The sequence below is a fragment of the Mobula hypostoma genome, chromosome 1 (assembly GCF_963921235.1).
Source record: "Mobula hypostoma chromosome 1, sMobHyp1.1, whole genome shotgun sequence".
Classification (NCBI taxonomy): Eukaryota; Metazoa; Chordata; class Chondrichthyes; order Myliobatiformes; family Myliobatidae; genus Mobula; species Mobula hypostoma.
In genome coordinates, this window is record NC_086097.1 from 230,130,820 (window position 1) to 230,158,215 (window position 27,396).

Consider the following 27,396-nt stretch of genomic DNA (forward strand, 5'->3'; position numbering starts at 1 on the left):
CAGTGACATAGCCTGGATAAGATAAAGGACTACAATCCCCAGCGTGCACAGCGAGACTCGAGTCACGTGTGCTCTTTGACGACGCCGGGTGCAGTGAAATGGCGGCGGTTAGGGCGAAAGTGGTGCTGAAAGCGGTGAAAGATATCAGCGTGCAGTTTTGTCCTTTCCAGTCCAATGTCCGAAGTGCCAGGTAGGGAAGCCCTTCAGAATGAACGCACATTTTCCAGTAGCTTGCTAAGTGATTTTACGCCTGGAATAGACTTCCATTTAGCTACTGGAGTCTGAAGTTATGCCTGATTTGTGAGCTAATCCATAATCCCAGCCTTGCCCCATATGGCCAAGTAGATTTAGTGATCACTCTGATGCTTTAGCATTAAAATTAGAATTGATTGCTGTTTATGGAGGAGAGTTATCATTCGTACATAAATGTGTGGAAGGAACATTCTGGATATATAAACCAGATTACTTTTCTAATCACTTGCACTTTTATAGAAAAGCCTGAACTCTGCGCTTCTTGACTGTAAATATAATTTGACAAAAACAAAGAAAAAGCTGTAACCGTTGAAGGTAGATGGGGCAGTGTCAGTGGAGAGAATTTAACAGAAATTTAGTTGGATTTCCTGTCCTCACAGTACACGATTTCATGTCGATGGAAGGCCAGTTGGCGAGATTTTGCGTTTTGCATAACCCTTCTGTTAAGTGGCTGGCTTTGTACCCAGAACAGCTTTGGCTGGTGGTGAGCCCTCTCTGTAAACTCGCAAACTATTAAAGCTCTCCAACATTTGCATTCAAGGCACTCAAACAACTGCGTCAAAATATAGAAATATAAAAACCGCAAACAATCAAACAACAATATGCAAACTATGCCAGTTGGAAATAAGTCCAGGACCAGCCTATTGGCTCAGGGTTTCTGACCCTCCAAGGGAGGAGCTGCGAAGTTCGATGGCCACAGGCAAGAACAACCTCCCATGACGCCCAGTGTTGTATCTCGGCAGAATATGGCCGGAGTTCAACAGCAAGGAGTTCAATATCCGGGCTATAAACATGTTCCTTGATCGTAATATGACCAGGATTGCACCATCCGTTGTTAACCAGAACAGCAAGCCCCCAACTCCTTTACGCTTACCGCTCTCAGTGCACTTCCGGTCAGCCCGAACGGTCTGGAAGCCCTCCATGGAAAAGTTTTGGTCGGGTATGACCACGTGCAGTCCAAGTGGAGAACTCCTCTTCTCCATAAGTCTCTGTTGTCTTGACCCAGTCCTCTTTCCTCGCCTTTTTGATCCCCCTCTGCATCTTCTGTGTGTTTTCCTCCAGATTTCAGCAGGGGTGTCCGCTGCTCTGTTCGCTAAACCGGCCGCATAAGCGCAATCAGCTGGTTCCTGGAATAAACAATGCGACCATACTGCTGCCTTGCTAATGAGACGTGTCCTAATTTAATGAACTTTACAGCCTTTATGACAACTGAAAGTGAAAGATTGAGACGTCCTCCTAAGTTTTTAGCTACTAGGTGCTCCCTGTGAATGACGCAATGAATAGTAAAGACAGAAGGTATAACTCTTTTTAGATGGGCGATGAATCCTCTGTATCTACCAACCACAGAAGCGGCACCATCAGTTGAACGAGCAATTATATTCTCCATTGTAATATTGTTCTTGCTTAAGTAACTTTTGACCACTTCAATTTGCTTGGCCTCATGCTTTCATTTGGCAACGTAATCATGCAGTTCAAACACGTGGGCAAAGACGGGTTTTGCAGAGATGCGATGGAAACCATATGATAAGTATTCCACTAAATACTACTGACACTTTTTTTTCGCCAAGGAACTCATGGGTAGATTTATTTCTGAAAATATTAAGCGCGCGAAATACAGATTCAAAAAATTCAAATACTGACAAAAAATGCTGTCACCTGGAGCCAGGGATATTTTTTTCGGTGACTTCATATGCAGTAATAAACACTTCACAACCTACCGTAACATATAATATATCCAAACACATACACTTTAAAGTTACTAGGTTAAAAAAGGCCTAGCAAGACACGCTGATCTTCAGAGAATGAAGTATGGCGATAATGGATGCGAGAACCCTTGATTGAATACGGTGCAGTCTGATTTGCGACTGACTCTGCAGTGAGGCTGTGTGGGAGGAGCTTAAGTAATGAATTTACCAGGTATGCCGAATTCAGACGGTGTGTTGGAAAGATATTATAAATAGGAGGGTAACTATTAACTCCAGTGAAGGTTGCTGCTTGGGTATTTCATCGGTTCAGTTACCAGGGCCCCCATAAACCCTTCTCACAGTTTTCAGTCGGTGGCCCCCTTTCAAATATGCCAGGCCCCCGTTGAGAATGGCTGGTCTAGAGCTCTTTAGGAGAAGGATGATCTCTGATGTTACTTGAAGATAAACTTCAAAGAGCATGTTTGCTACAGTTATGTTATGCAGAGTTCAAAATTTAAGTGGTAAGAATAAGTGATTTGAAAATTCAAAGTAAAATTTATTATCAGTACACATGTCACCACATAAAACCCTAAGTTTCTTTTACTGCGGGCAAATCTGGAGATAAGTAACTGTAAACAGAATCTGTAAGCTGTGAACAAACTGTGCAAATGCAGATACAGGTGTCCCCCGCTTTTCGAACGTTCGCTTTACGAAACCTACGAAAGACCTACATTAATTCCCTGTTTTTGCTAACAGAAGGTGTTTTCACTGTTACGAAAAAAAGCAGCGCGCGTCCTGAACAGCCGCTGTCCCCCTGGATTCGGAACGGCATTCTTGCCGGCATTGCTTAAACACGTGCCTGTGAGCAGCCGTTAGCAAGATGAGTTCTAAGGTATCGGAAAAGCCTAAAAGAGCTCGTAAGGGTGTTACACTTAGCGTAAAACTAGACATAATTAAGCGTTTCGATCGTGGTGAACGAAGTAAGGACAAAGTGAGTTTGGCTTGTGGAAGTTGACGAAGATGATGTTGAAGAGGTTTTGGCATCCCATGACCAAGAACTGATAGATGAAGAGCTGATGCAATTGGAAGAGGAAGGGATAACAATCGAAACCAAATGAGTAATGATAAAGTACGACTTTAATTTTGATTCGGTTTAGGGCATATTTGCAAGATGGTTTGAGTCCTTACAAAGAACTGTATGATCTAAAAATGCGGGAGGCTCGGCAGTCAAGCAAGCCTTCCACATCAGTCACAGCAGACGACGAACCTTGACCTTTGACATCGAGGTGGGCAATCATAGGAGAAGATGACCTGCCTACCCTCATGGAGATAGACCACAATGAGATGACACCCCAGTGTCCCACCACCCCAACCCCCAGGCCGTGGACAGATACCGATTCGCGGAGAATGCAGCGGTAGCCGGGAGGCACACAGCACATCTTGAAGAAAAAAGTCGAAATAAACATGCTAATTAATTAGGTGCCGCCCGGCACGTAATTGTCGGCCCAGATCAGAGGGGATTGCCGATTGCGTCGCCTCTGATCTGGGCCGACAATTACGTGCCGGGTGGCACCTAATTAATTAGCATGTTTATTTTGGCTTTTTTCGTAAAGATGTGCTGTGTGCCTCCCGGCTACCGCTGTACCCCTGCATGCTTCACGGATCGGTATCGGTTCGCTGCCCGGAGGGTGGGGGCCACTGCACCACCCAAACTCCGACAATTCAGACTAACACACCACCATCAATGTGCTCGGTGCTGACTTCCAGATTCCTGTAAGTGATACTACACTGTACATACATTATTTCTACTTTATATCGGCTGTGTATTTTTACGTGTTATTTGGTATGATTTCGTAGCTTCATAGCTTAAAGGTTACTGGAGAGCACTTGCATGAGATTTTCTGCCGACGGCGCTTGCGCGTGTTTCTGCCGAGAGCGCTTGCGTGAGTTTTTCACTACGGAGAACAGTTCAGGCAATGATTGTTGAAAAGTATTTCTACTTTATATAGGCTGTGTATTTATCATATCATTCCTGCTTTTACTATACGTTATTGTTATTTTAGGTTTTATGTGTTATTTGGCATGATTTGGTAGGTTATTTTTGGGTCTGCAAACGCTCACAAAATTTTCCCATATAAATAAATGGTAATTGTTTCTTTACTTTACGACATTCCAGCTTACGAACTGTTTCATAGGAACACTCTACCTTCGGATGGCGGGGGAAACCTGTAATAAAAAAAAGCAGTAAATATCGAGCATGAAATAACAAGATAAAAGAGTCCTTAAATGAGTGTAGTTATACCCTTTTGTTCAAGAGCCTGTTGGTTGAGGGTTAGTAACTGTTCATGAATCTGGTGGTGTGAATCCTGAGGCACCTGTACCTTCTACCTGATGCCAGCAGCAAGAAGAGAGCATGGCCTGGCAAAATATATAGTTGTGACTAAGTAATGATATCAGAAAATGTGATGCCTTGGGTAAATTAAGTATTGAATACAGAATGCTTTAACAGTGGAAAGCATAACAAGAAGAAAATAATACAACAACATTAGGAGAAGAATGAATGGACAATCGGGGAAGAATAGATGAGGCATGACATGAAAATATCACATTTGGCTAAAATAGCTAGGCATAATTAAAATAATGAAAATTAAAGTAGATACAGGGCCAGGAAGGGATAATACAAACTCAGAATAGATGATATTGGTGCATATTTTGCCTCATATTTTTCACAGTGAAGACTAAGTGGAAATGACAACACACAGGCAAGGGAGATAATGACCTTGATATCACATACAAAATGCTAGAGGAACACAGCAGGTCAGACAGCATCTGTGGAGGGGAGTATATTTCTAGCCCAAAACTCTTCATCAGGTCTGGAAAGGAAGGGGGAAGAAGCCAGAATAAAAGGTGGGGGGAGGGGAAGTGGTGCAAGCTGGATCACAGAGCAGGAGCAGCGAGTGAGAGTTTTGCTGATTTTGTTGTGAAGTTTGCAGCTCTTCCATTAAAGTTCAAAGTTCAGAGTAAATTTATATCAAAGTACATGTATGTCACCATATGCAACCCTGAGATTCATTTTCTTGCAGGCATGCTCAATAAATCCGTAATGGAATCTGTGAAAGACTGCATCAACTTGGACATTCAACCAGTATGCAAAAGACAACAAACTGTGCAAATACAAAAAGAAATAAATATAACAATAAATAAACAATAAATGTTGAGAGAATGAGAAGAAGAGTCCTTGAAAGTAAGTCCATAGGTTGTGAGAACTTTGCAGTAATGTGGCAAGTGAAGTTGAATGAAGTTATCCCTACTGGTACAAGAGCCTGATGGTTGAGGGGTAATAACTGTTCATGAGCCTGGTGGTGTGAGTCCTGAGGCTGCTGTATGTTCTTCCTGATGGCAGAAGCAGGAAAAGAGCATGACCTGGATGTTGGGGATCCCTGATGATGGACGCTGCTTTCCTGCAACAACACTGTTCACTGTAGATTTTTGCTCGATGGTGGAGAGGGCTTTACCCATGATGGACTGAGCCATATCCACTACTTTTAGTAGGATTTCCCATTCAAGGGCATTGGTGTTTACATACTAGGCTGTCAGTATACTCACCACACATCTGTAGAAGTTTGTCAAAGTATTAGGTATCACGCCAAATCTTTGCAAACTCCTAAGAAAGTAGAGATGCTGCCATGCTTTCTTTGTAATTGCACTTTTGTGTTAGGAACAGGACAGGTCCTCTGAAATGATAATGGAATTTAAAGTCACAGACCTTCTTCACCTCTGATCCTCTCATGGACCTCTAGTTTCCTCCTCCTGAAGTCAATAATTGGCTCCTTGGTCTTGCTAACATTGAGTAAGAAGTTGTTGTTGTAGCACCACTCACCTACATTTTCAGTCTTCCTCCTGTATGCTGATTCGTCACCAGCTTTGATTCAGCCCAGAGCGGTAATGTCATTGGCAAACTTGAATGTGGCATTGGAGCGGTGCTTAGCTACACAGTGGTAAGGGTAAAGACTGTAGAGCAGGTGGCTAAGCACATGGCCTTGTAGTGCACTTGTGGAGATTGGCAACATGTCCTCCACAATCTGAACTGACTGGGGTCTGCAAATGAGAAAATCGAGGATTCAATTGCACAAAGAGGTATTGAGGCCAGGGTCTTGAAGCTTATTGATTAGTTTGAGGGGATGATGGTATCGGATGCCGAGCTGTAATCAGTAAAGAGCATCCCGATGTATGTATCTCAGCTGTCCAGACCTGTTGTGCTGGTAGGTAAATTGGAGCAGATCCAAGACACTTCTCAAACAGGAGTTGATATGGTTCATCACCAACCCTTCACTGTAGATGTAAGTGCTGCTGGATGATAGTCACTGAGACAGGTTACCACATTCTTCTTAGGCATAGGTGTAAGTGAAGCATGTTTGAAGCAGATGGGTACCTCAGACTGCCGAAGTGAGAGGTTCAGAATCTTACTGAACATGCAAACCAGTTGATCAGTACAGGTCTTTAATACTTGGCCAGGTACCCTGACTAGGCCGGATGCTTTTCATAGCTTCATCCTCCTGAAGACCGCTCAAGTGCTGTTTGCCTTAGAGACTGATATCACAGGATCAGCAAGGGCTGTGGTAGTTTGTGATGTTTCCTCCATCCTTTGATGGTCAAAGCAAGCATAGAAGGCATTGAGCTCATTTGGAAGTGAAGCCCTGTTGCTGCCTATGTCACTTGATTTTACCTCATAAGAAGTGCAAGGCTAAGTGATAACGACTCTAGGCTTTGCATATGAACAGTCCAATGCACAAATCTAAAAGTTATTGGCAAATGTACTCTGCCCCTCCATTGTTCATGGGATTGGGAAAAGTGTGATAGCATGGACTGAAGCTTGGTTATTGCATGAAAGACAGAATCTGAATAATTGGGACTTTTCTAGGTTGTTAGATTATGAAAACACTCAGACCTCTTTTATTGTCATTTAGAAATGCATACATGCATTACGAAATGATACAATGTTTCTCCGGAGTGATATCACAGAAAACAAGACAGACCAAAGACTAACACTGACAGAAGCACATAATTATAACATATAGTTACAGCAGTGCAAAGCAATACCATAATTTGATAAAGAACAGACCATGGGCACAGTAAAAAAAAAAGTCTCAAAGTCCCGAGTCGATCAACTCCCAAGTCCCCAATAGCGGCGGCAAAAGGGAGAAACTCCCTGCCATAAACCTCCAGGCACCGTCAACTTGCTGATACCTTGGAAGCGGCCGACCCCAGCTGACACTGAGTCCATCCTTCCGAAAACTCCGAGCTTCCGACCAGCCTCTCTGATACAGCCTCCCGAGCGCCATCCTCTGCCGAGCGCCTTCAACCTCTCCCCGGCCGCTGAAACACGCAAAGTTGAGGATTTCGGGGCCTTCAGCTCCAGAGATTCGGTTACCACACAGTAGCAGCAGCAGCGAAGCAGGAATTTAAGAAGTTTTCCAGATGTCCTGCTGTGCTCTCACATCTGTCTCCATCAAATCAGAATTGTGCATGATCCCCTACTTGACAGATAACAGATATTCATCACTGAAGTGGCCGCGCGCACTGTTGTCGCGCTGCCATCTTCTCCCCCCTCCCGGGAGGACTTAAGGTAATTAGTGGAGTTCCCTCAATTAGATGATGACCTTCAGTTATTTACTATTGATATTAATGACGCAGGAGAATGCAAAATGTAAGATGTAGTAGTTATTGATAACACTAAAATTGGTGGGACTGCACGTTGCGATGTGGGTACTGTATTTGGATCTTGCAACAGTATATAGATGAGTTGAGTCAGCTGATGGAAACTTGGTAAATGGAGTTTAATGTGAGGAAGTGTGTGATCATGCTGTTCAGTAAGTGGAATCAAAAGGCACACTTATTTAGAGAGAATGTAAATGAGGAGAAATACATCAGGTTCTAGGTTTTCTTATGACTATGTTCACAAGTATGTCCAGGTACAACAAGAAGGCAAATGGCATATTGGACATTAGGAATAGCATTGTTATAATTATGTAGGCTACAACAGCTACCTCTAGGCACTGGAAGGCAGCAAAATTAATACTGTCTATAAAGTCTCCCAAATCCACAGGATAGATAAGAAAACCAATATCAGCACCAATATTTCCAGCATTGAAGTTCCGATTGCATATGATTGGTTCTGTTGGACAGGCTACGTTATTCATGTGTACTGCACAGGCTCCTGAAGCATTCACTATTCTGAGCTGTGTCTTGAGAAGGGATTTCCAGGTGGACAGAGGAAAAGATTCAAGGATGTCCTCAAAGCCTCCTTGAGAAAATGCAGCTCTTCCCTCCTTCTCTTCCCAGGCACTGTACCATGTAATCTCAAGCAGTGTAACACCTCTCTGTACACTTTCTCCTTCACAATCTCAAATGTCACTCCTCTCTTTGAGAAGGGAGGGAGGAAAAGACATGAAATTATAGGTCAATTAGCCTGACCAGTGGTTGGAATTCATTATTAAGGATAAGGTTTCAGGGTACTTGGTGGCACACAATAAAATAGGCTAAAATCAGCATGGCTTCCTTAAGCCAGAAGAGCATTTCTTTTCCCGTCCTGATGAAGGGTCTTGGCGCTATATGTCGATTATTTATTTCCCACTGCAGATGCTGCTTACCCTGCTGAGTTCCGCCAGCATTTTGTGGGTGTTACATAGAATTTGATGCCACGTGCTGTGGTAGATAACTCCAATGCATTCATGAACAAGTAGGAAATTAAGAGGTACAGCATAAATTTAAAAGAAATAATTGAAATGTGGAACTATAAATATTTGCTTGGTTCGGTTGAAACAAGCGTCCCAATTCCTTATTGTGATAGCTGTGAGATTTGCTTATAGAGGGTCATAATGAGATCTTTAAATCACATCTAGATGTTCAGATTATTGTTTAATGAGCTTAGAACATTACAGCTCCATACAGGCTCTTCAGCTCACGATCAATCTCACCCTTCCTCCTACATAACAGCCCATCTTGCTTTCATCCATGTACCTGTTGAAGGGATTCTTAAATACCCCTAATGTATCTGCCTCTACCACCACACCTGGCAGGCCATTCTATTTGCCCACCACTCTCTGTGTAAAGAACTTAACTCTGACATTCCCCTCTGCTTTCCCCCAGTCAGCTTAAAATTCTGCACCTTTGTATGAGCCGTTTCTGCCCTGGGAAAAAGGTCTTTGGCTGTCCACTCTATCTGTGCTTCTTATCTTGTATACCTCTACTTCTATTGGGGTGGCACCTTAGTATAGTGGTTAGTGCATGCTTTACAGTACAGGCGACCCGGGTTCAATTCCCGGGTCACTGCCTTCAAGGAGCTTGTACGTTCTCTCCGTGACCATGTGGGTTTCCTCCAGGTGTTACGGTTTCCTTCCACATTCCAAACATGTACCGACTGGTAAGTTAATTGATCATTGTGAATTGTTCCATGATTGGGCTAGAGTTAAAGGTTCAAAGGTTCATTTTATTATCAAAAGTATGTACGCAGAATACAACTGAGATTCGTCTTCTCCAGATAGCCATAAAATACAGAAAAACCATTGAAGAAGTTGAACATCAAACCCCTAACCCCCAAGCTCCTCCCACACAAAAAAATAGCGACAGTAATGTCGAACACCCAACCCCTCCCTCACTCCCAAAAAAAGTACCATATTGCCCACCTGCCAATTGGCAATAAGAACTAAAACAGAAAAACTGAAGAAGACGAGTATAAACTACAGTGCACACCAATAATCACATATGTCTAGGAATTTAGAAAATATCCTCTGTCAGCATCGAGAACAGTAGCTCGAGTTCAGTCCTTCTTGAGGGTCTCCGTCTGCCTAGAAGCGGCCTCCGTAAATCGGGGGATTGCTGGGTGGCGTGGCTTGAAATGCCAGAAGGGCCTCTTCCATGTTGTATCTTAATTTTTAAAACTATCTCGAAGATCATACTTTTGATAATAAATCTTCTCCAGATCTCTTGTGACTGTTATCAGAGATTTAGCAGTTTAGCATAGAAACATAGAAAACCTACAGCACAATACAGTCTGTTCGGCCCACAAAGTTGTGTTGAACATGTCCCTACCTTAGAAATTACTAGGCTTACCCATAGCCCTCTGTTTTTCTAAACTCCATGTACCTATCCAAAAGTCTCTTAAAAGACCCTATTGTATCCGCCTCCACCACCGTTGCCGGCAGCTCATTCCACGCACTCACCACTCTCTGCGTAAAAAAAACTTACCCTGACATCTCCTCTGTACCTACTCCCAAGCACCTTAAACCTGTGTCCTCTTGTGGCAACCATTTCAGCCCTGGGAAAAAGCCTCTGACCATCCACACAATCAATACCTCTCATCATCTTATTCACTTCTATTAGGTCACCTCTCATCCTCCATCACTCCAAGGAGAAAAGGCCAAGTTCACTCAACCTATTCTCATAAGGCATGCTCCCCAATCCAGAGAGCATTTTCAATAATATCACATCTTAGCTTTTATGAAGTATGCCTTTAAAATTTCAGGGAAGTTTAGTATTTTGGAAGACTTGCTTTCATAATTGGGTGGTGGAGTTGACATGCGTCTCTACCAAAGGAGGTGTAAGGCACTCCTTCCCTCCTTTAGCCTGCAGGTCACCCTTGGGCAAGGTGTAGCACCTGCTTAGTCCATATTGGGGTCACGTGAAGCGATGGGAGCAGGTGGTGGATGATCGTATGAGCAGCTGGTGCATATCACAAAACCTGGTTATGCGACTGCGGATGCCAGGCAGGCAATCTCTGGAGTGTTGATATGGCTGGGATCACCCGCCTTGTAAAGACCTTGCCTGGAAGAAACCACTTCTGAAGAAAAAATTGCCAAAAACAGTCACGGTCATGGATAGAACCATGACCGCCCGCCCACGTCATACGACACGGGATATAATGATGATGGTGACATTCATAAATTGGTTTTCACATTTTTTAGAAGTTGCAGTAAGTTTATTACTTTGCGTATTTATATATGCATTTAATAGTGTGTATTCAGAAGACTTGTATACATAGACTGAGATGTAATAACTGCAAAAGAACATGAGACAATTTTCTTTGAAACTTGACATGAAATATAAATGTGGCATCTGCACCAAAATAGCATGAAAAGCCTATTAACAGTTTAACCTTGTTGGCACAATTTATATCCATTTACCTTTCTTTTCTAATCCTATTTTGTAGAGAGTTTCTTGCTGCAATAGGAACAGAAAAGGCACGTCAAACAAACTCCAACTGTCGGATCGTAGCTGATGTAAGGCATGATGAGACAGAGCCTGTAATAACTGTAACATTCAGTAAGTTTTGCTTCCCATTTTAGTTTGTTAAAAGTGAGACTTTATCAGAAATGATAAAAGAAGGTCAACATCTATTCCACATTTTTACTTAATGTTAGCCTCGGTGTCAGGAGACAGATGTATTTATATATTTTTTACTATGACTGTTGACTGCACTGCTGCATAATTCTTGACATTAACATTACTTCTGATTAGTATTACCCTGTTTTTTGAGCTACATTGATAAGTGTAATGGACTGTTCTAACCCAAACTGTAGTTTTTATCTAGTATGACAACTTTTATTATATGCAATTATGCACAGAATTCATTTTGAGATTTCTTCTTTTATTCAAGCTGATGTCCAGCTTTCTCTGGTCAAACTTAGTACATGCCTCTGGTGCCTGGAATCTCAAGGCTAAAATGTGATGGTAGAATAATACTGTCCAGAAGGAGATAGTTCAGCCCATCCATGAACTCATCTAATTAGGCCCAATACACTGTCTGTTTCCCACAGCTTTTCTAATTGTTTGTTTTCTACTGTTTACTCATTTCAGTATTTGAACATAGAACAGTACAGTACAGAAACAGACCCTTTTCCCCCAACGTCTGTGCTGAACACCAAGCCAAACTAAAATAATTCTCTTCTGCTTGTACATGATCTATATCCCACCCAACCCCAGCAGATTTGTGTGTCTAATAGCCTCTTAAATGCCACTATTATGTGTGTTTCTACTGCTTCCCCCCAGCAGCCTGTTCCAGGCACCTACCAGTCTCTGTGTTTCAAAAAAAAAACAAGCAAAATAACTTGTCCCACACATCTCTTTTAAACTTCTCCCCCCTCACCTAAAAATGTATAGTCTCTAGTACTCAACGTTTCTATCCAGGGCAAAATGATTCTGACGGTCTGTGGCTGTCATGACCTTATCTTCTGTCAGGTCTCCCCTCAGCCTCTGATGCTGCAGAGAAATTAACACAAGTAATCCAACCTCTAATCCAGGCAGCATACTGGTAAACCTTTTTTTCCTGCTTCAATAAAGCAGCCAGCATAATCAAAGACCCCACCCATCCCAAACATTCTCCCTTCTCCCCCTCCCATAGGACAGAAGATACAAAAGTTTAAAAGCATGTACTACCAGGCTCAGAGGCAGCTTTTATCCCACTGTTATAAGATTATTAAACTGTTCCTAATATGAGATGATAGACTCTTTATCTCTTTCTACTCTCTTATGATTTTGTATCTTATTATCTACCTGTGTGTATGGAACCGGAGGAGATAGTGGAGGTACTTTATGAATACTTCGCTTCACTATTCACTATGGAAAAGGACCTTGGCGATTGTAGGGATGACTTACAGCGGACTGAAAAGCTTGGGCTTATAGACATTAAGAAAGAGGATGTGCGGGAGCTTTTGGAAAGCATCAAGTTGGATAAGTCACCAGGACTGGATGAGATATACCCCGGGCTACTGTGGGTGGCAAGAGAGGAGATTGCTGAGCTTCTGGCAATGATCTTTGCTTCATCGATGGGGACGGGAGAGGTTCCGGAGGATTGGAGGGTTGCAGATGTTGTTCCCTTATTCAAGAAAGGGAGTAGAGTTAGCCCAAGAAACTATAGACTACTGAGTCTTACTTCAGTGGTTGATAAGTTGATGGAGAAGAAAGGGTGCAGAGGAGATTTGCAAGGATGTTGCCTGGATTGGGGAGCATGCCTTATGAGAATGGGTTGAGTGAATTTGGCCTTTTCTCCTTGGAGTAATGGAGGATGAGAGATGACCTGATAGAGGTGTATGAGATGATGAGAGGCATTGAATATGTGGATAGTCAGAGGCTTTTTTCCAGGGTTGAAATGGCTGACGTGAGAGTGCACAGTTTTAAGGTGCTTGGAAGTAGGTACAGAAGAGATGTTGGGGTAAGTTTTTTTACGCAGAGAATGGTGAATGTGTGGAATGGTCGGCTGGCAATGGTAATGGAGGCAGATAGAATAGGGTCTTTTAAGAGGCTCCTGGATAGGTATATGGAGCTTAGAAAAATAGAGGGCTATGGGTAACCCTGGGTAATTTCTAAAGTAAGTACATGTTCGCCACAGCATTGTGGGCCAAAGGGCCTGTATTATGCTGTAGGTTTTCTATGTTTTTGCACTGCACTTTGTCTATAACTGTAACACTATTCCTGCAGCCTGTTACAGCCATTCCAACTAGTTTTCTTACTTTTTTCTTCTTACTTTTTTAACTTACGTTATTTGTTGCATTTTTTTTCATGGTAACACATTGAAGCTGCACCCTCTCTAACATGCTGGTGGAGAGAGTTTTATTTGGGTTTAGCGCTGGAAATAGTTACATTCAGACACGTCTCATTAGCGGGGCAGCAGTATGGTCACATTGTTTATTCCAGGGACCAGCTGACTGTGCTTATGCCAGCCGGTTTAGCGAACAGAGCGGCGAACACCCCTGGTGAAATCTGGAGGAAAACACACAGAGGATGCAGAGGGGGATCACAAAGGCGAGGAAAGAGGATTGGGTCGAGACAACAGAGACTTATGGAGAAGAGGAGTTCGGTGGGTAATAAAATGGACGAGTTGACAGCGCTAGCCAGGAGTCAGAGAACATTTCAGGAGAGCAATGTTATGTGTTTTACTGAACGGGGCTGCACAAGGACATACCCGACCAAAACTTTTCTATGGAGGGCTTCCAGACCGTTCGGGCTGACCATAAGTGCACTGAGAGCGGTAAGCGTAAAGGAGTTGGGGGCTTGCTGTTCTGGTTAACAACAGATGGTGCAATCCTGGTCATATTACGATCGAGGAACATGTTTGTACACTGGATATTGAACTATTTGCTGTTGGACTCCGGCCATATTCCACCGAGATACAACACTGGGCATAATGGAAGGTTGTTCCTGCCTGTGGCCATGGAACTTTGCAGCTCCTCCCGTGGAAGGTCAGACACCCTGAGCCAATAGGCTGGTCCTGGACTTATTTCCATCTGGCATAGTTTGCATTTTGTTGTTTGATTGTGGTTTTTGTATTGCTATATTGATGCTCTGTTCTTGGTTGGTGCAGCTGTAACGAAACTCAATTTCCCTCGGGATCAATAAAATATATCTATCTATCTATTTACCTGCACTCTGTTATTGTTTTACATTGTACTGCCTCAATGCATTGTTGTAATAATTTGATCTGTATGAACAAGAAGTTTTTCACTATACCTCGGTACAAATAAAAATAATGAACCAATTTACCTAGATTCACATGTTTCTCAGTTTTGATGTAGGGCACTGAACCTGATAGGTTAACTGTTTCACTTTACAGACACTGCCTCACTTGCTGAGTTTTTATATCACTTTCTGTTCTTATTTCAGATTTATAGCTTTTCTAAATTCTCAGTTTTTAAAATTCTGCACCTTGCACATATCCCTGTACTTTTGTCTCCATACCTTTAAATCCATTATTCTCTCTCCAGCCATCTTTACCTCTCCAAATTTGTGTGCCTTTTAAAACTATCTCTAAGCCACTGTGAATTACCTTTTAGTCATTTCCTTTGTGGGTGACTGTCAATTTATAACAGACTTCATATGAACATTATCTAGAGCTTTCCAACCTCATTTGTAGTACTAAATGTACTGCAGAGGTCAAATGTCAGCTTGCTAGAGAGCAATAATTCAAAAGGGAATGTTCATTGCCCTACATACATCAGCAGTAGCTTTGGTGGTAATTTGGCAGGAAGCAATCTGTACCCCTTCCCCCACTCTCGTATCAGTTCAACTTTTAAATTCCCGAGCTAATTAGTAGTAAGAGAAACTGGGAATGTGGAAAAATATGTACATGCATATTCTGTTGCTTTCTATGTAAGAGTGGATTGTACATTTTTGTCAAATCTGCATCTGTTTTAACATATTTTAGATCATTTAATCAAATTAAATTAAATTAAAGTGAATGCTGGACCATTTCTCCAGCAATGGAAAAGAGACTAGAAGCAGCTGAATTATGGTTCTACGGGAGAATGTTAAAAATATCATGGACCACACACACATCAAATGAAGAAGTTCTCAGAAGAGCCCAAGCAGTTCGATCACTCATACCAACAAGAGAGAAAGACAACTCAGATTCCGAGGACACATCATGTGGAAAGATGAACTAGAAAAACTCATACTCTCTGGAAAGATTGAGGGGAGTAAACCTGGAGGAAGACCTCGGCTTATGTACATCAAAAGCCTAGCCAGGTGGCTACACATCGAGGAAATGGAAGTCATCCAAAAAAACGAAGGATAGATCTATATGGAAAACCATGGTCACCAAAGTCTGCATTGGATATGGTACCTAGACAGACAGATAGTCCTTCCAGGTGAGGCGACACTTCACCTGTGAGTCGGCTGGGGTGATATACTGCGTCCGGTGCTCCCGATGCGGCCTTCTATATATTGGCGAGACCTGACGCAGACTGGGAGACCATTTCACTGAACACCCATGCTCTGTCCACCAGAGAAAGCAGGATCTCCCAGTGGCCACACATTTTAATTCCACGTCCCATTCCCATTCCGATATGTCTATCCACGGCCTCCTCTACTGTCAAGATGAAGCCACACTCAGGTTGGAGGAACAACACCTTATATTCCGTCTGGGTAGCCTCCAACTTGATGGCATGAGCATTGATTTCCCTAACTTCCATTAATGCCCCACCTCCCCCCCATACCCCATCTGTTATTTATTTATTTATTTTATAATTCTTTCTCTCTCTCTCCTCCTTCTCCCTCTGTCCCTCTCACTATACCCCTTGCCCATCTTCTGGGCTTCCCCCTCCCCCTTTTCTTTCTCCCTGGGCCTCCTGTCCCATGATCCTCTCGTATCCTCTTTGCCAATCACCTGTCCAGCTCTTGGCTCCATCCCTCCCCCTCCTGTCTTCTCCTATCATTTTGGATATCCCCCTCCCCCTCCCACTTTCAAATCTCTTACTAACTCTTCCTTCAGTTAGTCCTGACGAAGGGTCTCAGCCCGAAACGTCGACTGTACCTCTTCCTAGAGATGCTGCCTGGCCTGCTGCGTTCACCAGCAAATTTTATGCGTGTTGCCAGACAGTCAATCACATTATATTTTAGAATATTTAATTATGTGTTCAAATTTTCAGAACAACTTGGATGATACTCTCAAACTATGTAGTTGTATGTTAAATTTCACGTAATTTTTTTGTTTGTGAGGAATTGATTTGAAATTTTAGACCTTAAGACATAGAGGGAGTATTGGGCCATTTGGCCCACTGAGTCTGCTCCACTATTTCATCACGGCTGATTTATTATCCCTCTCAACCCCATTTTTCTGCCTTCTCCCTGTATCCTTTGACACCCTTACTATTCAAGAACCTATCTACCACCACTTTAAATCACCCAATGACTTGGCTGCCACAACCATCTATGACTATTAATTTCATAGATTTACCACCCTCTGGCTAAAGAAATTCCGCAACATCTCTGTTCTGAAGTGACTTGTAAATTGAGGCTGTGCCCTCGGGTATCAGACGCCCACACATCCTCTCCACATCCATCTTTCAATATCCAGGAGGTTTCATTCTTCTGAACTCCAGCAAGTACAGGTCTAAAACCATCAAACGCTCTTAATACATTAAGCCATTAATTTGTGGAATCATTTTTATGAACCTCGGGACCCTTTCCAATGTCAGCACATCCTTTCTTAGATTGGGGGCTATTAGGAATTTGAGGAGAATTGGTATGTCACCAAAGACACTTGCAGATTTCTACACATGTACTGTGGAGAGCATTCTATGTGATTGCATCACCGTCTGGTGCGGGGGGGGAGGTGGGTGGCACTGCACAAGATCGGGAAAAACTGCAGGAAGCTGCCAGTTCCGTCATGGGTACTAGTCTCCCCAGAATCCAGGCACCTTCAAAGGGCGATGTCTCAAAAAGCTGATGTCCATCATTAAGGACTCCCATCAGCCAGGACTTGCCCTCTTTTCATTGCTACTATCATGGAGGAGGTAGAGGGGCCTAAAAACATGCACTCAATGTTTCAGGAACAGTTTCTTCTCTCTGCCGTCAGATTTCTGAATGGACAGTGAACCCATGAACACTACCTCAGTATATTTTTCCCTCTTTTTTTGCATTACTTATTTAATTTTTATATACTTATTATAATATATAGTTTTTATTATGTTTTGCAATGTACTCCCAACAAATTTCATGACACATGCCCGTGATATTAAACCTGATTCAGATTCATTTGGAGCAATTAATTGTATTTATTGACGTCTTTCAGCAATGATAAAAAAAAATCTCAGTTCTTCATGAAGTTACAAGGGGAAGCAATGGACATTTCAGGTTCAGATTTTTTAATTACATGTACATCGAAACAGAGTGTGAAATGCCATTTGTGTGATTAACAGCACACCAAGGGATCTACTGGGGGCAGTCTGCAAGTGTCACCACAGGTTTTGGTGCTAACATAGCATGCCCTCCGTGAATATCTCAGAACACAACAAAACAGAACATAGAGTTTGTGGAACAAACTGGAAACAGAACTTTGTCTGCATGTGATGTTTGGCCTGATTTCTGAAGCAAAACATTTTATTATCCTTGGAATTCTTTACTTACCTCCAGTCTTTTTAGAGGTGCCATGGGGGGGTGGGGGAGAAGAAGCAACTAAATAGTATTGGATAACCGTTAGTGCATAAGTATTTACACTATTTTGAAGATGATATGGATAATTGGGAAAATTAAATGAGCAACTTCATAATTTATCAAAATCATCAATCAATGAGAGTTGTGTTTTCAAGCCACAGAGAATCCTGACAAGCGTTTGCACTTGAATAATAAAGACACCAATAATCATATTTGTAAAGAAAGGTAGCAAGGCAGGTCAAGGGAGACTGACTTTAGTTGTAGGGAAGTTACTGGGGGGAATTCTGAGGGATAAGATCAGCCATCACTGGGATAGTCAAAGCCTGATCAAAAATAGTCATCGTTTTGTGCATGGGAGATCATAAGAGATAACTAGGGATAGATGAAGGTCGAGGGACGGATGTTGTCTACTTCAGTAAGGCCTTTGACAGAATCCACATGGTAGGCTGATCTGGAAGTTTAGGTCACGTGGGATTCAGAGGAAGCTAGTGAGGTGGATTCAGGGTTGGCCCAGTGATAGAAAGCAGAGGATAATGGTTGAAGGTCAATTCATTGACTGGAAGTCTATGACTAGTGGAGTGCCCCAGGAGTCAAGTTAAGGACCTCTGTTATTCATTATTTATATAAATGTTTTGAATGTGAATGTACATAAGCATGATCAGCAAGTTTGCTGATATTAAAATAGGAGTTCTTGTTGATAATGGAGCAGGTTATAATGAATTACAAAGAGATCCTGATCAGTTAGGGAGATGGGCTAAGGAATAGCAAACAGATTTGAACTTGGATAAGGGTGAGATGTTCCATTTTGGACATTCAAACCCGGTAGGATCAATACAGTGAATGGCAGAGCACTCTCGAATACTGTATTGTAGAACAGAGGAAGCTGGATATACGAGTGCAAGGTTTACTGAAAGCAGCCACACAAGTAGACAGTGTGGTGAAGAAGCCCCCAGCATGCTGGCATTCAGTAGTCAGGGCATCCAGTTTAGGAGAAGGGACATTATATTGCAGTTATACAAGTCGCTGCTGAGGCTGCGTTTGGAGTATTGTGTAGAGTTTTGGTCACCCTGTTATAGGGAAGACATTGTCAAGATGGAGAGGGTACAGAAAAGAATTATGATACTGCCTGGACAAGAGAACCTGAGTTATAGGGAGAAGCTGGCCACTCTGGATCTTTATTACTTGGGGCATAGGAGAGTGAGGGATGACCTCACAGAAGTTTATAAAATCATGAAAGATATGGATAAGATGCACGGCCAATTTTGAGAAGTCCAAAATTAAATAGCAAAGATACAAGGTGAGTGGAGGATTTTAAGGGAGGCCAGAGGGTAGGGTTTACCAGGAATGAACTGCCAGAGAATGTGATTAAGGCAAGTGAAACTGCAACGTTTGAGAAGTATTTGGATATTACGTGGAGGGAGGGGCCTGGAGAATTAGGGGTCAAATGCAGGCAACTGGGACTAGTAGGGAGGATGTTGTGGGTCAACATGGACCAGTTGGGCCGAAGGGCCTGTTTCCATGCTGTGTTGCTCAATGACCCTACAATCTGTGGGACTATTCCATAGCCAGTAAATTATAAACAGATACCAGGCCACACTCTTTGCTGTGATGTATGACTGGCTATTCAGCATGATCAAGGCTGATTAGCTATCTCAGTATCATGTTCCCCCTCTCTCCTAATGGCCCTTGATATCTTTTGAAACTGGAAATTTACCTTTCTCTGTAAATATATCCTGCAACTTAGCCACCTCTGGCAGCAGTGGAAAGTGTCACAAGTGTGGCATTTATTTAGGATTCCAGATTGTTTAATGTCATTTCCAGTACGTAAGTGTAAAGGAGAATGAAATAATTGTTACTCCAGATCGGATGCAGCACAAAAGGAAACAATAAGATAAGAACACAATGATAAAAAGACATTGATTGTATGTCTATAAATTGGCGCTAGGCACAAGAATGTCTGTTCATAAGGTGATTCTGACAGGAAATGATGAAGTGGTCATGGTAGGGGGTTTGGTGAGTTGGAGTTGTTGATCGGACTGTTTTTGAGTCTGGTGGACCTGGCTTGGATGCTACATAGTCTTCTCCTTGATGGGAGTGTGATAAGTAGTCCATGAGCAGGGTGGGTGGGATTCTTCAAGATGTTACTGGGCCTTTTCCAGTACCTTTTTGTATATACAGTGTGTCCTTGTGACAGGTAGGTTGGCGCAGGTGTTGCATTGGACAGTTTTGACTTTTGCTGCATGATACAGAAACTGCACTGTGGTAAACAGGAGGGCTGGTGCCAGTGATGCATTGAACAGCTTAGACAATTGCTGCATGATACAGAAACTGCACTGTAGAGGGAGGACAGGAAAGCTCTGCAGTGGATGGTCAAAATTACCTGCCTTCCTGTCCACCACAGTGCAGTTCCTGTAATGTGCAGCAATTGTTGGCATCACCTGCTCAGTTTGTTTAACTTAGATAAACTTTGCAAGTATCAATTAGATCAGCTCTCATTCTTCAAATGAATATAAACCTAGTCAACTTTATTTCTCCTCCTATGGCAAGTTCATCCATTTTTCAACTCAATCTATAGGGAGTTGCACTATCTTCATAGAAATAAATTCACCTACTCCGTATAAATATGCCTCAGGCTAGTGAAGCCGAATTTAAAAACAGAACTTAATCACAAACACTAGGTGTATCTTATATTTTATTTATTTTTGAAGAACAAGTTATTTCGCGCCAACCTTAGCTTGGCATGGGATGTAATTAGAACTGAAATTTTAGATTTTCTTATGCCTAACTTCTCTAGCTTGAGTACTTTCAGAGTTATCATTTATGAATTTTCTTTCCACTTTGCAGTCCATTTCATTCCAAAACAAACCTAGTTCCTATATTTGTAGAAAAATTAATTACTCAAATTGTTTAAAGATGTAAGTTATTTGAATGCCCAGAAAAAATATGGAGGTCTCATGGCTTGGCTTCTTTATTTTAGGATTCAGTAACTATAACTAACATCATTTATTTTTCACCATTTAACAGATGATGGAGAAAACTTGATAATGAAGTCAGCAAACTTGACAAACAGAGAGATGCTATCATTTTTCAATGAGAGGTGTATTGCCAAAGACCCCAAGGCAGAAGAGGCGGGACAAAAAAAAGCTAACTAAGTTACATTAACATCTGTGATAATGTTTTCACTGGAAATTCAAGCCTGATGAAGTGACAAAGACTTTGTATTTGTTTAATTTAAAGCTGCAGCTAAAGCATTTACGTAATATACTGTCCAGTACAATGAAGCTCCTTTCAGTTCATCATTCAATGGAATTCTGAGTCATGATTTTAGAATTTATGTCCTTCAAAGCTGTGTCCAATAGGATCTGGATTAAGTAGGAATTTGAAAATTTGTAATAACTCGGCAACTGCTAGCAGAACACCCTATTGTGAATAGTGACATATATAATCCTTATTGTACATATTGACTACAATAAAACATTTTGTCTTGGTTATGATTACTCAATTTCTTTAGTGATCACTATTTTCATATTTGACTTATGGCATTGTTTTATATATAGAAAACATAGAAAATAGGTGCAGGAGTAGGCCATTCGGCCCTTCGAGCCTGCACCGCCATTTATTATGATCATGGCTGATCATCCAACTCAGAACCCCACTCCAGCCTTCCCTCCATACCCCCTGATCCCCGTAGCCACAAGGGCCATATCTAACTCCCTCTTAAATATAGCCAATGAACTGGCCTCAACTGTTTCCTGTGGCAGAAAATTCCACAGATTCACCACTCTCTGTGTGAAGAAGTTTTTCCTAATCTTGGTCCTAAAAGGCTTCCCCTTTATCCTCAAACTGTGACCCCTCGTTCTGGACTTCTCCAACATCGGGAACAATCTTCCTGCATCTAGCCTGTCCAATCCTTCTAGGATTTTATACGTTTCAATCAGATCCCCCCTCGATCTTCTAAATTCCAACGAGTACAAGCCCAGTTCATCCAGTCTTTCTTCATATGAAAGTCCTGCCATCCCAGGAATCAATCTGGTGAACCTTCTTTGTACTCCCTCTATGGCAAGGATGTCTTTCCTCAGATTAGGGGACCAAAACTGCACACAATACTCCAGGTGTGGTCTCACCAAGGCCTTGTACAACTGCAGTAGTACCTCCCTGCTCCTGTACTCGAATCCTCTCGCTATAAATGCCAGCATACCATTCGCCTTTTTCACCGCCTGCTGTACCTGCATGCCCACTTTCAATGACTGGTGTGTAATGACACCCAGGTCTCGTTGCACCTCCCCTTTTCCTAATCGGCCACCATTCAGATAATAATCTGTTTTCCTATTTTTGCCACCAAAGTGGATAACTTCACATTTATCCACATTAAATTGCATCTGCCATGAATTTGCCCACTCACCCAACCTATCCAAGTCACTCTGCATCCTCTTAGCATCCTTCTCACAGCTAACACTGCCACCCAGCTTCATGTCATCCGCAAACTTGGAGATGCTGCATTTAATTCCCTCATCCAAGTCATTAATATATATATATGTAACAGAAAGTCTGAAATAAGGCCAAGGAGAACAGAAAAGATACCTACAGTGACATAACCTGCTTTCGGATTTGGATTTTTAAAAAAATGTGAAATGTATTAATTTTAAGTATTGTAATTTTTTTAAACCTAAGACATTCTTTCCAATGAATAAAATTAGCAGTTTGCTTGACAAGTTGTTTGTTACTACCTTTTGTAGAACTTGTGTTTCAGCATATTTATATTTCCTGAAATAACATGGTAGCCAAAATTTTCTTCAGATCACTGTAAATTAAAGGGATTTTCTTCATTGTTATGTTACCTAAAAAACCCCCAGCACATAAGGGAAAATAGAGCATGAAAATCCTATGCCTATTTATGACATGCAAATTTACTTAAGGCGTCATTTACTTAAGTATTTTCTCTGAGACGGGAACATTCTTCCCATAAGTGATAATTCACATCCTGCAATATTCTAAAATAATTCCATAAACTCACCACTTGACTTAGTTTGAATGGAGCTAACAAAAACTCATAAGCAGATATTTGCATCAGTATTCTGCCAATTTAATAATTTACATTTTCTACAAAGCCTATTTTATTTTGGCAATTTTCAGGTGGTTGTGGATTATTTGGGGGGTGTGGGGAAGGAAACATCCTGATTGTGAATTCTATCTTTCCGGGGCTCATCTTACTGAGTTACCAAACTGCCAGTGGTAGTGAAAAGGAGATCAAGCAGGCTTCAATTCTACTGGTTGGTGCCCAAGAAGAGAATAGTAACTTGTCAAAGTGACTATTGCCCAGTAACACTTAACATCCACAGTGATGAAGTGTTTTGAGAGGCTGGTTTTGATGCAAATCAGCTTCTGTCTTGAGTGGCAACTTGGATCTGCGCCAATTTGTCTACTGAAGCAACAGGTCTATCTTGTTGGCTCTTCACAAAACCCTGAAACACCTGGACAGAATGCTCTTTATCGATTACAGCTTGGCATTTAACACCATCCTCTCCTCAAATCTAATCAGTAAACTCCAAGACCTGGGTATCAATATCCCCTTGTTTAATTGGACTCTGGATTTCCTCACTTATAGACCCCCGTCAGTTCGGATTGGCAAAAGTATCTCCATAATTTCCAACAGCACAGGAGCACCATGGGAATGTATGTTTAGCCCCCTGCTCTACTCACTTTACACCTATATACAGTTTGGCTAAATACAGTTCCAACACCATATACAAGTTTGCTGACGATACCACTGTTGTGGGCTGCACCAAAGGAGGTGATGAATCAGCATACGGGAGGGAAATTGAAAACTTGGCTGAGTGGTGTAATAACAAACTCCCACTCAAGACCAAGAAACTGATTGTAGACTTTGGGGGAGGGAAACTAAAGGTCCATGAGCCAGTGATCATCGGGAGATCAGAGGTGGAGAGGGTTTAATTTCTGGGTGTCACTATCTCAGAGGATCTATCCTGGACCCAGCATATAAATATTATTGCAAAGAAAGCACAACAGCGCCTCTACTTCCTCAGGAGTCTGCATAGTTTTGGCATGTGATCAAGAACTTTGGCAAACTAATGTAGATGTCTGGTGGAAAGGCTGCTGGCTGGCTGCATTACAGCCTGGTATGGGAATACCAATATCTTTGAGCGGAAGATCCTACAAAAGGTAGTGGATTCAGCCCAGTACATCAAGGGTAAAACTCTCCCAACTATTGAGCACATCTACATGAAATGCTGCAGTAGAAAAGAAGCATCAATCATTAAAGATCTTTACCTCCCAGCCTTTACACTTTTCTCACTTTTTCTCATCAGGTAGAAAGTACAGGTGCCTCAGGACTCACACCACCAGGTTCAAGAACAGTTACTACCCCTCAACCATCAGGCTGTTGAACAAAAGGGGGTGGCTACACTCACCTGAGAATTCTGCTATATTGTTATTTATTTATATCTGCATTTGCACAGTTTGTTAACAGTTCCTGATGTTTGCAGTTTACAGCTACTATTCTATAGATGTGTTAAGTATGTGGTATGTGTGTACTCTGATAATAAATTTAACTTTGAACTTTGAATTGTGAATAATAAGATCAACCCCCTACTTCTCAGGTTTGTGATCATGGGCACTAGCCTCTAGTATCCAGGATGTCTTCAAGGAGTGATGCCTCAGAAAGGTGGCGTCCATTATCAAGGACCTCCATCACCTCAGTCATGCCTTATTTTCATTGCCACCATCAGGAAGGAGGTACAGAAGCATGAAGGCACACACTCAGTGATTCAGGAACAGTTTCTTCCCCTCTGTTGTCTGATTTTGGAATAGACATTGAACCCATGAACACAACCACACTACGTTTTAATCTCCATTTTTGTGCTATTTCTTTAATTAGCTATTATATATATGTATTTACTGTAATTCATGGTTTATTATCATGTATTGTCACAAATTCAACAAATTTTATAACATATGCTGTGATATTAAACCTGATTCTGATTCTGATCACTTGCAGTCCTACCATAGATTCTATGTGCTACTATAATGAGAGTCATGCAAGTAGCAGAATTTTATTAAATTCTGTAGATCTTCTGGAAGCCTGATTCTTGTTTCTCTATCAATTTGGGGTTACCCAGCAGGAGGAGCAATTTTTTTCTCCATTTTGTAGCTGTATGATCTTGTAATCCAAAGAGCAGTGTGGCAGCTAATAACCAGATGGCCAAGAGGTAAAGGCTGAAAATCATGGGAGACTGAAGAAGATGATGTGAGGAAGTTCCTAACTGTCTCTCCAGCTGAGAAGAGTAGGGAAATAATGAGTGTAAGGCCATTTGGAGGTCACTGATCAATGGCTTTAATAAGGACTCTGTTAAATCATAATTTCCAAATTCCTTTGTTTCACCTGCTGAGAGACACCATGTGACATAATCTCTCACAGGAAAACACACAAAACGCTGGAGGAACTCAACGTCTATAGAAAACAGCAAACAGTCGACGTTTCGGGCTAAGACCATTCATCAGGACTGGAAAAACAGATGAGAAGTCAAAGTAAGAAGGTGGGGGAGGGGAGGAAGGACAAGGTGGTAGGTAATAGGTGAAACCCGGAGGGGGGAAGGGGTGAAGTAAAGAGCTGGGAAGCTGATCGGTGAAAGTGATAAAAGGCTGGAGAAGGGGAAATTTGATAGGACAGGGTAGAAGACCATGGAAGAAAGGGAAGAGAGGGAGGAGCACCAGAGGGAGATGATGGGCATGTAAGGAGATGAGGAGAGAGAGGGAAACAGGAATTGGGAGGGCGAGGTGGCAATTATAGGAAATTCCAGAAATTGATGTTTATGCCATCAGATTGGAGGCTATCTAGATGAAATACAAGGTGTTGCTCCTCCAACCTGAGTGTGGCCTCATCACGGTAGTAGAGGAAACCATGGATTGATATATTGGAATGGATATGGGAAGTAGAATTGAAATGGGTATCCACAGGGAGATCCCAATTTTCCTGGCAGATGGAGTGTAGGTGTTCAGTGAAGCACTCTCTCAATCTACGTCAGGTCTCACTGATACATAGGAGGCCAAATCGAGAGCACTGGATACAGTAGTTATCCCAACAGACTCACAGGTGAATTTTCACCTCACCTGGAAGGACTCTTTGGGACCCAGAACAGTAGTGAGGGGCAGGTATGGCACTTGTTCCACTTGCAAGGGTAAGTACCAGGAGGGAGATCAGTGGGGAGGGGCAAATTGACAAGGGAGTTGTGTAGGGAGTGATCCCTGTGGAAAATGTGGGGGAGGGAGAGTCAATGTTTCTATCCTCCAAACTTTTTAAACATGCTTTTGGCAATCTACCAAGCAAAATGAATAGCAATTTTTCCACTTCCTGTCAGACAAGGAACTGCATTATTTCTCAGTATGTTTTCACTTCCTTCTATGAAAATGATAATGACGTTATTTACAGACTTCATTTAAACTTAGACATGTAATGTTAATTATTTTGTCAATGAACTATCTAACAATTATATAACTAAGCATCTACCAATGGAGGTTGACTAATGTCTTTAGCCAATTGAAAATATAAAGGGAGACCCATGTATCTCAGCAGATCATTACAAAGCATATTGAAGTTATCCAACCAATGCAGGAAAAATTATTTTTTGCAGTTTTGCAGAGTCATTAAGATGAAATGTCATCTCTCCATGATGATACGTGACTTGCTGACTTCCTACAGTATTTTCTGTTTTTGTGTCAGATTTCCTGCAGTGGCAGTTATTTTGTTCTAATGACTAGAAGTATCATTAAACCACATAATCAAAATAATATATCAGAGGAATTAAATAAAATGTAGAGGGCTGTGATGAAATTCTGTCAAATTCACTGTTGGATTCTGTTGCTGGTAATGTCTGGAGAGATAGTAATTGGGAACAAAGAAATGGGGCATGAGTTTAATAAGTATTTTGCTTCAGTCTTCACTATGGAAGGTACTTGCAGAGTGCCAGAAATGCATGAGTGTCGGGGCAGAAGTAAGTGGTATTCCTATTACCAAGGAGAAGGTGTTTGGGTAGCTGAAAAGTCTGAAGACAGGTAAGTCACATGGACCAGATGGACACACCAACGGTTTTCAAAGAGGTGGCTGAAGAGATTGTGGAGCCATTAATAAAGATCTTTCAAGAATCACTAGATTCTGGAATGGCTCTGGAGGAATGGAAAATTGCAAATGTCATTCCACTCTTTAAGAAGCAAAGGAAGCAGAAGAAATGAAATTATAGCTGAGTTAGCCTGACTTCAGTGGTTGGCATATGATAAAATAGGCTGAAGTCAGCATGGTTTTATAAAGGAGAACTCTTTCCTGACAAGTCTGTTCAAAGTTTAAAGTAAATTTATTATCAAAGTCATCATATACAGCCCTGAGATTTATTTTTTTGCAGGCGTACTCAGTAAGTCCAAGAACCATAATAGAATCAATAAAAGACTGCACCTGACAGGGTGGACAAACAACAAACGGTGCAAATACAAAGAGGAAATGCACCAAAGGATTCTTTGAGGA

General features: G+C 41.8%; 1 protein-coding gene across 1 annotated transcript; it reads left to right on the forward strand.

Moving 5' to 3' along the window:
- Nucleotides 1–70: 70 nt before the first annotated feature.
- Nucleotides 71–22,570, forward strand: mrpl53 (mitochondrial ribosomal protein L53). Its single transcript, XM_063065653.1, has 3 exons — nucleotides 71–190; nucleotides 11,146–11,258; nucleotides 20,889–22,570. The coding sequence occupies exons 1-3, from the start codon at nucleotides 99–101 to the stop codon at nucleotides 21,014–21,016; spliced, it is 333 nt and encodes a 110-aa protein (XP_062921723.1). The 5' UTR covers nucleotides 71–98; the 3' UTR covers nucleotides 21,017–22,570.
- Nucleotides 22,571–27,396: the final 4,826 nt, after the last annotated feature.

Excerpts from the sequence above, each read along its gene's own strand:
- mrpl53 (XM_063065653.1), top strand. The coding sequence starts at position 99 with ATGGCGGCGGTTAGGGCGAAAGTGGTGCTGAAAGCGGTGAAAGATATC. Across the intron at positions 191-11,145 it reads TCCAATGTCCGAAGTGCCAG|AGAGTTTCTTGCTGCAATAG; the intron begins GTAGGGAAGCCC and ends CCTATTTTGTAG. Across the intron at positions 11,259-20,888 it reads TGTAATAACTGTAACATTCA|ATGATGGAGAAAACTTGATA; the intron begins GTAAGTTTTGCT and ends ACCATTTAACAG.